Source organism: Tigriopus californicus, chromosome 11, assembly GCF_007210705.1.
Source record: "Tigriopus californicus strain San Diego chromosome 11, Tcal_SD_v2.1, whole genome shotgun sequence".
Taxonomy (NCBI): domain Eukaryota; kingdom Metazoa; phylum Arthropoda; class Copepoda; order Harpacticoida; family Harpacticidae; genus Tigriopus; species Tigriopus californicus.
Window position 1 is genome coordinate 1,764,244 of NC_081450.1, and position 15,356 is coordinate 1,779,599.

Genomic DNA, 15,356 nt, shown 5'->3' on the forward strand with positions numbered 1-15,356 from the left:
GATTTGGAGTCATTTATTCAAGTACTATAACAATGCCATCACATTAGATTCAACCTGAGAGTCCTATACTACACAAGTATACCGTAAGCTTTCACTTGGGCCAATATGCACCTTTTTGAGGGAACGATTGTGAATATTTTATAACCAAAATGACAAAGAGATCCAGTAAATTGGGATACAAATAATAGAGCTAAAAACGGAGTTAAGGAAAAAAACCGGACCATATTTTTGACGTTAACACTAAAGAGTAATTCCTCAAAAATAACTTTTTACATGATTTTTCCGAAGAATGGCAAAAAGGATAAACGCGTTTTCAGCGTTTTACCTTTTCATCTTAGGTCTAGTGTTCATTCACTGTAGGATTTCCTCTTCTTTTTACAGGCCTGTGCCACCCTGGCTGTATTTGTGCAAGGCGCAAAGCTTGGGAATCATCACGGAAATGTTGAAAAACCATCCCAGCTCTATGGCCCCCCACAAGAAACTGCTCAGGCTGCCCTGGCAGAGCCCAATCAACCCGATCAAAAAGTACCGGAAGAAGCCTCCATTTACCAAACTCTACCTGAAATCAATCAAGACAACTGGGGCAGGGAAAAGTTCTACAAATTTGGATACAGCAGCCAAGGCGGTAAACGCGAAGAGAGTTCGGATTACCAAGGAAATGTGGTAGGGAGCTACATTCAAATTGGAGTGGACGGAGAGCCTTTTGAGGTCCGGTATACAGCAGGCTCAGAGAGAGGATTTGTCATCGAAAACATTGACGAGGTTCGTCGTAGGACCACTCCTATAGTAGAAGAGGTCGGAGCTCCATCTGCTGCAGGAACTGTGGATGTTGCTTATACCAACGACGGTCATGCTAGTCAACCTCAACAGTTTGTCCAACCTGCTCAGCAAACACACACCTCTCAAATTCAAAGGAATAGTTTCCAGGGTATGAATACAAAACAACAATCCAATTCAATCTTGCTTCAATACAATAATGAAAATCAGCAACCTCAAACTGGACCTGAAGAAGGCCCTGCAGAAGAACCCTTTATGGAATTTGACTTTGGATACAGCAATGCCCTAGGATCTCACAACTCAAACGGTGACAACTCTGGAAATGTCCGAGGGGAGTATTCTTACCCTACCGCAGATGGACAGACCATCAAGGTTCAATACAAGGTGAATCCAACGTCTGGATTTGTGATCGAGAATGAGGCAGAGCTGAAGAAGACTCTGGAAGGTATTAGCAAGACCATTGGAGAGCAGCCACAACAGCAACAACAAAAACAACAACAACCTCCTGTATCCTATCAAACACCAGTTCAACCCATCTCCAACACTCAACATCAGCAACAAGTCCCTCAGACGGGGACTTATCAATCACAATTGGGATACAGCAATAAAAATCAGCAACCCCAACCTGGACCTGAAGAAGGCCCTGCAGAAGAACCCTTTATGGAATTTGACTTTGGATACAGCAATCTCCTAGGATCTCACAACTCAAACGGTGACAACTCAGGAAATGTCCGAGGGGAGTATTCTTACCCTACCGCAGATGGACAGACCATCAAGGTTCAATACAAGGTGAACCCAACGTCTGGATTTGTGATTGAGAATGAAGCAGAGCTGAAGGAGACTCTGGAAGGTATTAGCAAGACCATTGGAGAGCAGCAGCAACAGCAACATCAACGACAACAACAACAACAACAACAAACTCCCGTATCCTATCAAACACCAGTTCAATCCATCTCCAACACTCAGCATCAGCAACAAATCTCTCAGATTGTTCCAATCACGACCACGGCCACACGACCACAATTGGGATACAGCAATGATAATCAACAAACCCAACCTCAACAGAAAGCTCTGGGCGAGGAGTACGCGGCATACAACTTTGGATACAGCTATGACCTCAATTCCCGGAAAGAAACCGCTGATAACTCTGGAAACGTGAATGGAGAGTATAGCTACGTAGATGCCAATGGAGAGAATGTTCGAGTCCAATATAAGGCTGGCCCTCAGATTGGATTTGTCATTGAGAATGGAGAAGAGCCCCAAGGCTCACCAGTTCAAGCCCAAAACGGATTTGCCTACCAGAGTCAGATAAATGCTGCAGGTCAGCAAGCTCTGGATTATCCTGAACTCCCTAAGGAAGATCATTCAGGTCATCAGCAATTGGCCCAAGGAAAAAAGCAAAATGAGGAGGAAATCAAGTATAAACCCTACTCTTTCAACTATCAAGGCGATGAGAGCAGCCGTTTTGAAGAGTCTGATGCTTCCGGAGCCGTTCGTGGCCAATACAACTACATCAACGCTGAGGGGAACACAATCCTTGTCCAATATTCTGCTTCCCCGGACACTGGTTTTGTAATTGAGAACGAGCAAGAGCTCTCCCAAGCATTGGAAAAGGCTACAAAAGATGGGGCTCAAGCTGCGGCCGCTGCTAGAACGGAACAACAACGCAAGCAAGCCGAACAAAAGCAAGAAGTCCAACGGGGATTGTCCGGCTTCAACCAATTCGCAAAAGACCGTCAACACTCCCAACCAGCTTTCCATACCCCTTCCTCCAAGTATTCGCAACAAACCCAAGTTGGACAAGTCAAAGGTGCTTCATATCAACGCCCTCATCAACCTCAAGCCCACACTTATGCTCAAGCTTCTGCGCCAACGCTTTCCGTTACCAGCCTCCTTGGTGAGGAGCCAACCAGAAGACGCATTGTCGTCCGAAAAAGGCGTCCCCAGGCCCAAACCGGTCACAGCACCTCCTCAAAGGCCAACCATGCCACGCAGCAAACGAACTATGCCCAAACTGCCAAAGAGCCCGACTACGAATACGAAGATGACTCTGAACAAGGTCCAAACGCCGCCTATTCCTTCTCCTACCAGACAAAAGGCCAAAGTCAGATCGAAAACACAGACGACCAGGGTGAACGAGTGGGAAGCTATAGCTATATTACTCCCGAGGGAACCGAGGTAGAGGTCCGTTACCGAGCAGGACGAAATGGATTCGAGATCTTGAACTGATTGCCGTATGCCATTTGAAAATCGAGTACAAACAGACCAGATGAGGAATCCTCTCGATGCTTCCAAAAACTGTCTAAAAAAATCAATTCTAACGAAGGGCATTAACCAATAAAAACCCGTTTGAAAAGAAAAAAAAATATAATCATACATTCACTTCCCTTGCATATAACAACTGGATTTTAGTTTGATTTTTGGGGTTTAACGAGAGGTTGAGTTTTTTATTTCTAGCCATTGCGTACTTCAAAGCTGATGTGTCGATATGGGATTTGTGTGACCACTGTATACCATTAGCATGGTTACATCAAAAAGTTGTCATCTTTTTTTTTTTTAACACGAAACTACTCATAACTTTGCGTCCATTTTCACCTCATAACACTTCTGTCCAAAACAACATAGGGGAAGACTTTGGCATTATTCGAACAATCTTTCTGGTCACTCAAAGGTGGCCAGCTGGCCTCGTATATTGATTAAAAAGCCGAAAACCGTAAGTACAAGTAGTAAAGCAAGGAGCAAGTTTGGATACTCGTGAGCAGTGCCGCAGTTGTTCCAATTGAAGGAATAAAAATACCCAAGAGAGGCAATTCTCCAGAGGGTAAGACGAATCTGTAATTACATTTTGCTTACTTTGGTTCCATTGCATTATTTTTGACTAGAGGGGCTCTTTCTTCACTTAGTGTAAAACACCTCTTGTATTTTAGAAAATGATATTGAATGTTGGTCTTTGAAAGCTTCCTAGCAAGTCTCTTTGCCAAAACAAAAGTGCTCATTCACGCACTGGCGAATCTCTGGAACCTAAACTTCTGTCAGAAAACCACGCCAAATTGAATGGTTACTAGTTATCGAGCAACTTCTGGAGTAGGAAACTCTGCAAGTAATTACAAGTCAATTCGTGACAGGAGACGATATTTCAGTATTACATTGCTTTTAGCATTTAAGTGGAAAAATCATGATTTTCATCCAATTCCGCAAATTTTCTTGATGGCCGTATATGAGAAGTGACGTAGTTTTATTGGGTTCGAGCCCCATCACGTCCACCCCTTTTTGGGCATGTGTCGTCTTCGTGTCCTCGTTGAATGAGCCTTACTGGCCAATGCTGGGTTAGGTAGGGAAAGCCTTGCGTCCTCCTTCCTTTGGTCTTTTCTAGTCTGATTGACGGCCTTGCACGTCTAGAAAAGCCTTTTAAGACCCTTTTCTCTCTCAGAGTCGGTGGTCTTCAAGGTGCCGTGAAGGTTTGTTGGAACAGCCGCACACAAACACACACGCACATACACACGCACACACTCTTTCTCCCCGTTCATGTCAAGGGTCCGAGGGAGAGGTTTTTGAGTCTGAAGGGAGTAACAAGGCGACTAAACCTCGTCCAATTTTGAAAAAGGCGACTTTCGCCACATTCAACATTTTGGGGTGGCTGACTGACGCGAAGGTAAGAAAAAACTTGCTCAACTTATTCTGCTTCATGCGTGATTATACTTTTCCTCGACAAGTCCTTTTTGTGTCAGAGTATTGACGTGAACGTGAGGTAGCCTTGTGGTTCCAATGTCATCCATCAATAGACCGTAGCCTTTGTCTCAGGGATATGACAAGCCACAGTAAATCTGGTGCAATGTTGGAAATGGATTGAGTAATGAATGCCCAAGCAATCTTTCGTGGATGGATGGATGGGTGCGTGCGTATTCGTTTGCAGTTGAACTGATTTCCTTTCTCGAGAATGGCGCTCAATTTGTCTTCTGTGAGTGGCATTTTACCCTATTTGACAAGACATTGCTGCCATGTGAGGTTCCATACTTATATTCGTAGCTTGTATTCCGCTCTTGAGGATTTTTCCTCTAATGATAATGACTTCTTTGATAGCCCTGGAAGCCTAATGACATTGGTTCAAAGCTCCTTTGAAGCGTCATCAATGCACTTTTTTCAAGGGAATTGAATGGTTTTCCTAGATTTAAAGACATGCGGTTTTTGACGGCTCGTGGCAGACAGTTTATGGTTTGGTACAATGTTCGTCTTGCTTGCACTCCTACTGACGATTGGCAGTTCTGCAATAGATGTCAAAGGCAGGTGCCAAGTTTGCAATCTCCTCCTTTTGGAATTTCACGACTGAAACTGTGGGGCTGATAAATGATGATCTAAATACGTTATAGTGCCCTTTAAGGCCAAAGGCCTTAAAAGATTGCCTCACGGAATACACGAACGGAAATTCAGATTCGTATAGGCCTGAGTTTCTTCGTTTATCATTCTCTAGTTGTTCAACTCCCAGGAATGACCACGGACCCCTGAAAGCCTCCAAAATGCAAAGAGTAGGCAAGAGACGGGGAAAATAAGACTCTCATTCAGTTGTCTGAATCCAATTCTACAACCTTGCTCACACGGTCCTTTTTAGCATTCAATCCATGGTCCTGCTTGATTGATACCGATCATTCGTGAGAAGAAAAGGAACGTAATGAACACTTTATGGCACTCCATTTGAATTAGTCTCCTTGAAATGCATGACGAAATATCAGCGAGCGTTGTGAGCATTTATGGCATATCCGGAGATGCTTCTAGGTCGACTTGAGCCCAATGTGAATATACGATCTCACTCACTTGTTCCATATCCATCCACAGCAGAATGTTGGTATAGTGGTGGGTGCACTCACGGTAGTTGGGTTTGCTACAAAAAAAGAACACTTACTTCTCTGTGGAATTGTGAAAACCGTGGCCTTCAGGTCGTTGGAACTAGGGAATGTTCGTGCTCCGAAAGCGGGATCATGTATGCTTGGAACGTATTCCTGTGAAAGAAGAGCTAAGAATCAAGTGAAGCCGTTTTTTTTATAAATCATGGGATAAGAATTAAGCCATTCTTCTGCTTCGAAGATCAGGGCCTTTTAATACGAACATCATTTGTCTACTCTAATCATGAAATAGCGTATGATTCATTCTTTTTAATCTGCCCACTGGTTCCATTTTGAATCAGTATACCGGTTTTGAGTGATGAGCTCGTGGCGGAGAGAAGAAGTAAACGCAGACCAAAGAAAAACGTTCAGTAAAGTAGCTTTACTCAGGGATATTGTCAAAATGCATGCATGTCTCATAGCATTCCTTTGTCCAAGCTATAAAGAACCGTTTGGAACACAAGGCTTTGTTGGAAGGGAGGAGTTGGAACAAGGACCACAACCACTTACACATGGTCACTCCCTGTGGATTAGAGGCGTTGTCCGTATGCATCTGTGGTCAATTTTGACTGACTGTTAATGCAATGCCCTCTGGGCCAAAACCTCTGACCCTCGTGCCCATCTTCTTGGCACATCTTATCAATTACATTTACATCTAACCAAGAGAATGATCTGCGGACCCAGTTTCTCATTCTTTTGTTTTACTTTAGGAAAGGTGGTATTGCTCTGAAAAATTAAGTCTCTATCCTTTCTCTAATGGCTCGCTGAATGGTCCTTAGCTCTGTTCCACTCATGTGAGATGGAAAGTGCAAAGTGTTCTCTTCCAAGCTCGCAAACGTCAGAAAGACCAGCTTCTCTGCATAACTTGGGTGAATTTGAAGTACCGGGTTGGGTGTAGAGGAAGCTGTTTGATCAACATGGACCATATCTGATTGGGATTAATGTTTGTCTTGGAAAACGCAATTGTTTCCATCATGCCAGTGCGCATTGATTGATGGCCGGGTAATGAACTTGCTAATGATCTTTGTTATTGCTACAATTGCTATGGGTTGGAGTGTTTGAAATAGAGCTGGAAAGTGGTAGCTCTCAGTTCCCTCTACCTCTAATAACACGAACACTACGGCAATGAACAAGTTTGTGGAAAAACTCCAAACCAATTCAGATGCTGCTACCTGAACTACTATGACCATATGTTAGATTAATGTAGGTGTTGTGTAATGCCCAAAGGTTGCTGGCTTCCTATTTGGTCTCAATTTTTAATGGCCTTAGACTTGTTGCCTTAGTGCGGCTAAAAAGAGGGCCAATTTTGCCACAACTTCCTGAGTGACTTCTGGAAGTTTATGGAGATAAAACTCTGGAGATGAAACGGAATCATTGGCAACGTCTTTTCTCGCGGCGTCAGAATACAGAGATCCACAAATCTTTCTGACATTGCGAATGCAAGCTATCTCCCCGGCAATTTGTCAAAGGTCATATCGTCTGAAATTGTTTTTGGGAGTAGAAGCAGACCCATTTTCAGTGTTAAACTTTTAATGGAATTCCCCCCTCTCGTGTTCCACGATTCCATCCAAGGGAATGTGTTTCCAAGTGGAAATGAAGGTCTTTTGCTTGAGAAGTTTTGTTGGAAGAGAGGGACGACGACACTTTGTCCTAAAACTTCAGATCTCCAGCCAAGCAAAGAGTTTCCTATAGCCGAGTAAGAGAGATCCATATGTTACCTGCAAATAAGGATGAAAAAAGAATGTCTAGGCAGGTTTTCTTCACGTTTGGGTCCGTGGAACATTATACTTGATGGTGTGACATTTCTGGGCAAATATGGTTGCCAGAAATCTAGAAAGACAATTTGTGGGCCCCCGACGAACTCAGATAACTTTTGTTTTTGACATATATGTGACACATCAAGAGAAAGGTAAACGATTCTATGATGTTAGGAATTTATATCCCAGACTTATTTCCTCTCCTCTGCAGATAACGTCAATCTCTATTTTGTGCTGGAAAGTTTTTGGTAGCAACTTTTCCCAAGTCATCAACGTAACCGCCTAATTAAACATGACACATTTTAAATCTTTGTACTCTAGTATTCATTATCATGATTGTTTCAATCTAATGCATCACTCTCAAACTTCCTTTTTGTAAAATTGCTGCCTAAGAATATGATAGAGGACGTAGCTGTTAGCCTATTCCTTTTTTAATGATCCCAACCATTATTGTAAAACGATCACGATTGAGCCTCGAAGATTACCAAGCTTGTCCGATTTAGCCTGCTCCAGATGATCGGATCGAACGGGGATGCAAAATTGATTCTCTCTGTTGTTTTGGAACAGATTGATGTGTGGAGCTCCTAAGAAAGTTTTTTTGGTAGACATGGCATCATCCAACTAAGCTCATTCAGTTGAGGGAGGGAAAGAGGGCCGACGAAAAGCCTTGGTGGCCCTTGTTTGCACAAAGCAGGATTCCAATAAATGGGAAAATAGCCCAACCGCTAAGACCATGGACCCGGGCGAGTCCCATGGAAAGAGCCCACTGGGTGGATTTCCTTGCATTGTATTGGTGACCTACCTTCAACTTGAGCGGATCCACCGTGATTTATAGGTTAGTTAACTTTTGTTTTGAGCAGTGTTTCAAAGAAAGACGGGCAATATCGTTATTGGATTTGTTGAAGAAAGAAGGAATTCTGGAGTTTGTTTTCCACAGAACAAGAACTGATTGCATCTTCCTGTCTGTATCAAACATAGACAACCCTAGAAAGGTCTACTCTCTGTAAACAATCGCTATATGTATCCCCAATAAATAACCCTAAACCGGCAGTTACCCATCTTGAAAGTCACGAAAGGGATTGTTGAGCTCTCCTTACATCGTTTTCGTATCTTGGTAAAATTGGATGCGACGGTATATCGCCTTAGCTTCCGAGTTATTTGAGACTTTAAAAGAGCCTATTCCTCACTTCCAAAAGCACTCTGTGTTTCTTCCCTTTCATGGGGCGACTAGAATCCCTGAAATCGTCACTTCTTTTCTTTTCAGCAGTGACAAATCATCATCGCCCGAGTCTTCCTCTATTCACCTTCCGTGTCTATCTATCTGTATATGTTTATGGTTGCTCATCTTCTTCCTGGATATTCTCTCTCATTTCTAATGTTACTCGCCATCTATCAAAGGGGTCTCAGCATCGTCAATTCAGAAGTAAATGCTGTATGAGTCAAGATAACATCAGAAAGAAGGCTGTCTTACACTTGTTTTGGCTGAGCTATGCGGAGCCTGTTCAAGTGTGTCGAGTGACGTGAATGTCCTGAACAATGGAACAAAGGCTATTGCTGGAAGAGATTTGTACCCTACCCGCTCTGAAATGCAATACGAATTCCATTCCAATTGTTGCGCCCTGTCAGAAACAGTTGTTCCACATCACGCGTTAAGATTCCACCACTGCTACTACTTCTTTTTCCTCCTGTATAGTGTATGCTCTCACAAACACAGCTAACGGATCCGATCTTGATCTCACAGTTTTGGTATGCGTGAGAAAAACAAGGACATAACGGAAAGGAAATAAACTAGGAATATCTGTTACCGCTTGAGAAATGGTTTGAATGCGGACCCATCCAGACTAGAACCCAGTTCCCACTTCCATGATATTTCGAGAATACGTACAGAGTGTGGGTAGGTGAGTGAGCCAGTGGGTGAGTGAGTGAAAAGGCGCAAAGAGCAAGAGAGAAAGAGAGTCGGGTGAGAGTGTTCCCTGGAACAGCATATCTGGTTCCCGTTCGCGTGGCTGTGGCGCTGGGTTGTTGGCCCTCCCATTCATTCAGTGGGCGAGGGCAGCCAAGATAGCAGGAGAGACAGCAGACTTCTCCTCTTCGTTCTCCGTGAAGGCACGAACCCCACTCTGAAGTCAGAACTTCGACTCAGTTGTGGTTTCAGGACCCAGCCAAAAGGGGCCTCAAGGCTGTGTGCTTTCAACGTTAGAGAAACAAGAAGGGGATTGAGTCTGTATGTGAGCGTTTTGGGTGGTTCCAAAATTCCTGATTCTTCAACATTTGAGGATGGGATTAAAGGAAGTGTTGTGAGAAGACAATCTGTGAAACGAACCGGTCACCAAGACGAGGAATTGGGGGGGGGAAGATGTTAGAGAGCCTTTATCCAACGAACCAAAAAACTCTGCTCTCCACAATGACTTGGTGCTCGGAAACGAGTAAATTTAGCTCAGTAATGATCCAAGCTGCCCCATTGATTCCGATTTGTGTCTGGTCCCTTGAATTGGGTCCCATTCATTGCTTGAACGACCACCAAGTCCGCAAGCCATGCTGAGTCTGATTAAATCAAAGAAGAAGGAAGGAAAAAGGTTGCTATTGGGAGGACTTGGCAAGAGTAATCAGAGCTCGAAAGCAACGGGATCCGCCCCATCTGACCATAATCAGAGGCAATCACTCGAGGAGCCGTTAGAGAAGGTCAGTGATTCTTGCCTCTCGATCGAAATTGGTGCCCGTCTCAATGAGTGTGGTCCAAACAACAACAATAACATCAAGATCACTTCCATATCCCGAGGCGACGCCGGAGGAGGGGGAAAAACCGTCGATTGGAGCCAAACCGAGGAATTCTCGCCCGAGATCCCGTCAAAAATGATGAGGCCATCAAGCAGGGCCTTGGGTGAAGTGTTAATTTCCGATCGACCTCGTCGAACCTCCAGCCAGGCTCCAACGGACAGGCCTCCGTCACGAGGAACTAGCATGGAGCGACCCTCGTCACGCATGAGCGGCAACAACCCACATCTTCCAACTCCTGAGAGGCCTTCATCCAGAAACTCGAACAGTGGACGCACTCGACAACCGCGCCTAGGCATCAGCACTGGACCGTATCTGTTTGATGATGATCCAGGGATCATGTCAGAGGTGGAGACTTCATCCACTCGCTTTCGAAGACCATCAGGAGGCGTTGGTAAAAGCAATAACAACAGCAACAGTAACAACAAGCATAACAACGCCCATTCGTCATCCAACTCATCTGCCTCGAGCGTGCCATTTGGAAAGGGTGGAGGAAGAGCGAGAAGTGCTTCTAATGCATCTTCCAGGACGGTGACGATTCGAGCTTCCCCATCGCCACTTTTCTCAGAAGATGATCCGGGCATTATGTCCGAAGCTGAGACCTCGTCGACGGCCAGATCAAAACGTGGCAATCGAGTCAGGAATTCAATACCAATGGGATCCCTCACATTAAATCGGCATCAACAGCAGTTGTCTAAAAGCCAACAAGGTCATTTAAGACTCCCAAATAGGCGACACCAAGCATATCAGTCTTCTACTATGTTTGAGGAAGATCCGGGTATCATGTCCGAGGCTGAAACAGCGTCTACATCATCTAAAAGGAGGAGACATGGAACTAAAACCACTCTTCCTGTTGTGAGGACCCCCTCAAAGACCCTCGAAAGGCCACTTGGATTGGTATTTCTCATTTATAGGGGAGACACAAAGAGAGCCCTCCTCCCAAATGAAATTACTTCTGTGGATACTGTGAAGGCTCTATTCGTTCGCTCGTTTAACAAAATACTCACCATGGACTATATGGACTCGCCCAGAGTCAAACTTTATATTCATGACGGTGCCAAAGACATTTTCTATGAGCTCGAGAAGCTCAATGAGATCCGGGACAGGACCATTCTAAAGGTATTTGAGGCAGATAGCTCTGGGAGAGGTCCGGCAGGTCTGGGTCCCTCTGGTCTTCCCCCTATCACTAATACTGACGAGTATAATGCTGCGTCTGAGGCGGCAACCGTCCACATACCTGGCCTAATGCCCGATCCTGAGTATGTGGATGCTCAGTATGTGGTGTCTAACAAAATGCGACAAAAGTCGAATGCCTCCACTTTACCCCGGAATGCATTTTCCTCGCTGGATCCAGCCTCCAATGGCATACTGCCGGTTGTTAGTATAGGATCCAGGACGGGCTTAAGTGGTAGTGAGATCACTCTCCCTAGCGCTCCACGTTCATATTCATCATCCTCGTCAAGTAATGGCCCGTCTGTGTCTGGAACTGGAAATAGTGGTACTTCCGCTCTGGGTGAGCGAAGTAAGACATTGGGGCCTGGCTTCATGAGAGGTCATCACCCTCACTCTCGGCTCAATGATCAAAGTCTGAATGGTACCAAAAGAGTGGAATCTGGTTATGTCTCGTCGCCAGATGGAAACTACGATTTCTCTTTCGTAGAGTCAAAACCCTCTCGCTTTTCATCCCAGCCTCGGGGCCGATATTATCCTGGGCCAGCCAACACGGAAGAAGCCAAAGCCAGGATGATGAACATGGAAGCTCAATTGAGCCAGCTCACTGGAATGGTGGAGAAGGCGCTGAAGCACAAAAAATTGGGAAAGAAGCAGGTCTCTTTTGATAGAACTGTCTCTTATAGTGACGAAAAGCCTCCTCAGGGTATTCTCGTTACTTCCAAACGGAATAATAACAATAATAGCTTGGTCAATGGCCAGAGTGGGAGCAGCAACAGCAGCAGCTCCAACATGACTTGCATCACTAATACATCCTCTTCCCACAACATACCCACTTCCATGCACGACATCGCTTCTGGAAAAGCACATCAACAGTTCTTCAATCCTCAAAGGGTTTGTTTGACTGACAACGAGTTCCAGGGTCATCTAAAAAGACTTCATCGGACTACCAAAGATTTAAAGCAAGAAGTCCGAGTCTTGCGTCGTCTTACTCAACTTCAATCAATGGCCATGAAAGACCTGGTTCAAGACACATATCTCAAACTACGAGAGGCTTGTGTGTCCTTCTCGTCCCATAATGGGCTGATGTCGTCGGCTGAAGATCTTGAGTTATGGCGGATAGCGAATGATGAAGAACTGTTCTCACGTGAGCTGAATGAATTGCTCCAAAAAATCGCAGCCCTTGAATCGCAAGTTGAGGAGGTGAGGAGTGGAGTCATCAACAAGAAGAATAAGATCATGTTGCAGGATGTTGAGAGTATGGCACTGATCCTCAGTCAGTGCAGTAAAACCGTGACCCAATTACGACAGGCGTACCCAACTTTGGAAACCAATCTGAAAAGTTCCTTGGATAGTACAAGCAAAGGGTGTGTGGGTTCAAGGGAACCAATCGTGGTCGCAGAATTTCTCAAGAAGTCATTGGATCGAATCGATAGTGCTTGGCGGCGAAGTAAGAAACTCACCGGGACATTAGTCACCTTGAAGCGATTAGCCTCGGTTCAAGAGCAACGCTTCCACCCAGGGTCCAATTCTTCAATCAATGACATCTCGTTGTCGCCCCCACCATCTGAACTCTCGAGAGCGGCCTCAATCTCCAGTAATCGAGAGAGCACATTGGATGACCTTTTGGACGCTTTGCAGACTTATTCCATACCTTCACCTTCACCCTCTCCCAAACCCTCCATGGGACTATTAAACAGCAATCATAATCCTCCCGCCACGCCGCTTCAAACCGCCAAGGTTCGGCCTCAGTCTCATCTCCCATCTTTGGAAGAGCCACCCATAACTTCGTCATCCCTGGCCTCATCTCCGGCTAAAAAAATACCCTCATCCACCTTGTCATCAGGGGATCAAAAACCACCTTGTCCTCCACCCAGACTGCCAACTTCAGACGTAAGACCCCCTGGGCTACACGGAAAAAATCCCCCGCCCCCGCCTCCCCGAACAAGTTCTAACATCCTCAAGGTCAAAGAAAATGCTGAAGAGACCAATAGCGGCAATATTTCGAGGAACAGCGACGGACCAGTCTCAGGGGAAAACAAAATGATGCCCTACCCTTCTCCTTCCTCCTCCTCTTCTTCTTCATCGTCGTCGTCGTCCTCTTCCATGTTATCGTCCTCCTCTGCATCCCTTCGAAAGACCCAACAATGTCAATTAGGGCAGGGTCTTTCTCCTGTGTCCTCGTCCTCTGTTTCCCTCACGCCGCCTGCTACCAAACCCAAACCTTCACTGGATGTTCTGAGCAAATCTCTCTCAGTCTCGAACGGATACGGTGGAAGTGGGAATAACGCCAGCAGTCAGGGCCTTCACCAGACACGGTCCTCCTCGGTGAGTGGCGGCAGTAGTGGGAATGGGGGTGAAAGGCAGGATCCAGGCGGCCAAGAGGATGTCCTGGACACGAGGCACCAGGAGCTCATCACCAGGCAAAGGCAGTTGCAGGAACAGTACCAACGATTGCAGGAGATGCAGAAAAAGTCCAAAGTTGGAAACGGCGCAGCCTCGTCATCGAGTCTGGTGCCCTCTAACGGTGCAATTCCTCATAAGAAACCTAGTCATGAGACGCAAGAAGAGAGCAATTCCAATGGAACAAGTGAGATGACCACTTGAACTCGGACGACAATCATCGAGCGACCGACGGACGAAGACAATGGACTTAGTTGATGGTCAAATGTCCATGAAAGTGTTTGAAAAATTCTCTTCATATCCCATTGTGATGATGGCCCCCTGAATGATTTGGTGAAATCAAAAGAATTACGGTGACCTACGATGACCAAGTGAATCTGTGCCCGATGATGATATTTGTGATCAAAAGAACCGGAAATATGCATGACAACTATTCCATACGTTCATCATTGACTTTATGTATGCTGCTAGAACTATATTGAACATTTATCATCTTCCCACGCTTCATAAAATAAACGCCAAATGCCGATTGAGTGATCTAACAATTCATCATTAAAGTTGTCTATTATTCTATCCTTCTTTAGAGCCCCCGGGACTTGCCTGTGGTAAGACCCAAGACGTCCATCAATCAACATTATGTAAAAGGTAGACTTTTTTCATTTTTCCAGATATTTTGTAAAAAGGAAAGCCAACATGCGGACTTCATTTTTTTGCATCTTGGTCCTCGGCATTTGCGGTTTGAGTCTCATGGAATTCGCTCAAGGCACTGATACTTCGAAGAAGCTCCAAATCGGAGTGAAGAAACGCGTCGAGAATTGCCAAAAGAGATCGAAGAAAGGCGATATCCTGAAAATGCACTACACTGTAAGAAGTTTGTAATTCCGTCTCCAATATCGATTTCACCTCTTGAACCTTCGCTTTTACGTTCCTCAGGGATCCTTAGAAGATGGCACCGAGTTCGATTCCAGCATTCCACGTGGCGAACCTCTGTCTTTCACGCTGGGATCTGGACAGGTGATCAAAGGATGGGACCAAGGACTCATGGGGTATAACAAATAACCGACCCAAAACTGGGACTCCCCGCGGGATCGGTTGAGTTGACTAGTAATAATGGTTCTCTTTTTACAGCATGTGTGAGGGAGAGAAGCGAAAGCTAGTGATCCCATCCGATTTAGGTTACGGCGCGTCAGGCTCTCCTCCTAAAATTCCCGGGGGCGCCACTTTGATCTTTGAAGTGGAATTAGTTGGCATTGAGCGAAAAGGCGAATTGTAACCAACCATCCACTTTGGCTGGATAAAAATCACATTCAATAAAAGCCAAAACAGTCGAAGTTCGTTTCTCTTTTATTCCATATTCTATTCGCCAGGATGACAAGCCTCTTGTCCCTTTCGTGATGGAGTTGATTTAAAATATTTAGAGAGTCCTAAGAAACCAGATAAGGGGATAAGTAAAATTAATTGCCGCACAAATGACATGATTTCTACACCCTGACACTAAAATTCGTTCCACTTGTCAATGGTGCTCTTGATAAACGTTTTTTTTTTAAATATTTTTGCTTAATCCAATCTAAATATGAAAATTCAGATAGTGGCCTTG

The 15,356-nt window shown here is 45.0% G+C and overlaps 3 protein-coding genes across 4 annotated transcripts in view; all 3 read left to right on the forward strand.

Moving 5' to 3' along the window:
- LOC131889922 (uncharacterized) overlaps positions 1–9,215 on the forward strand; it is a 25,104-nt gene extending 15,889 nt beyond the window's left edge. The window contains exons 2-3 of the mRNA XM_059239146.1: positions 382–3,598; positions 8,676–9,215. Coding sequence (XP_059095129.1) covers positions 382–3,006 — 2,625 coding nt within the window. The 3' untranslated portion in view covers positions 3,007–3,598; positions 8,676–9,215. The remainder of the gene's footprint in view (positions 1–381; positions 3,599–8,675) is intronic.
- On the forward strand, positions 9,139–15,090 carry LOC131889925 (peptidyl-prolyl cis-trans isomerase FKBP2-like). 2 transcript variants are annotated; one of them, XM_059239152.1, is made up of 4 exons: positions 9,139–9,309; positions 14,428–14,623; positions 14,693–14,805; positions 14,888–15,090. In XM_059239152.1, exons 1-4 carry the CDS (start codon positions 9,275–9,277, stop codon positions 15,030–15,032), a joined length of 489 nt encoding a protein of 162 aa, XP_059095135.1. In that variant the 5' UTR covers positions 9,139–9,274; the 3' UTR covers positions 15,033–15,090. The 2 variants fall into 2 exon arrangements, with proteins under 2 accessions (XP_059095135.1, XP_059095136.1); XM_059239153.1 differs by lacking the exon at positions 9,139–9,309 and adding an exon at positions 14,223–14,364.
- LOC131889920 (coiled-coil domain-containing protein AGAP005037-like) lies at positions 9,318–14,344 on the forward strand. The gene has a single exon (XM_059239145.1). It carries the CDS (start codon positions 9,947–9,949, stop codon positions 13,961–13,963), a length of 4,017 nt encoding a protein of 1,338 aa, XP_059095128.1. The 5' UTR covers positions 9,318–9,946; the 3' UTR covers positions 13,964–14,344.
- Positions 15,091–15,356: the final 266 nt, after the last annotated feature.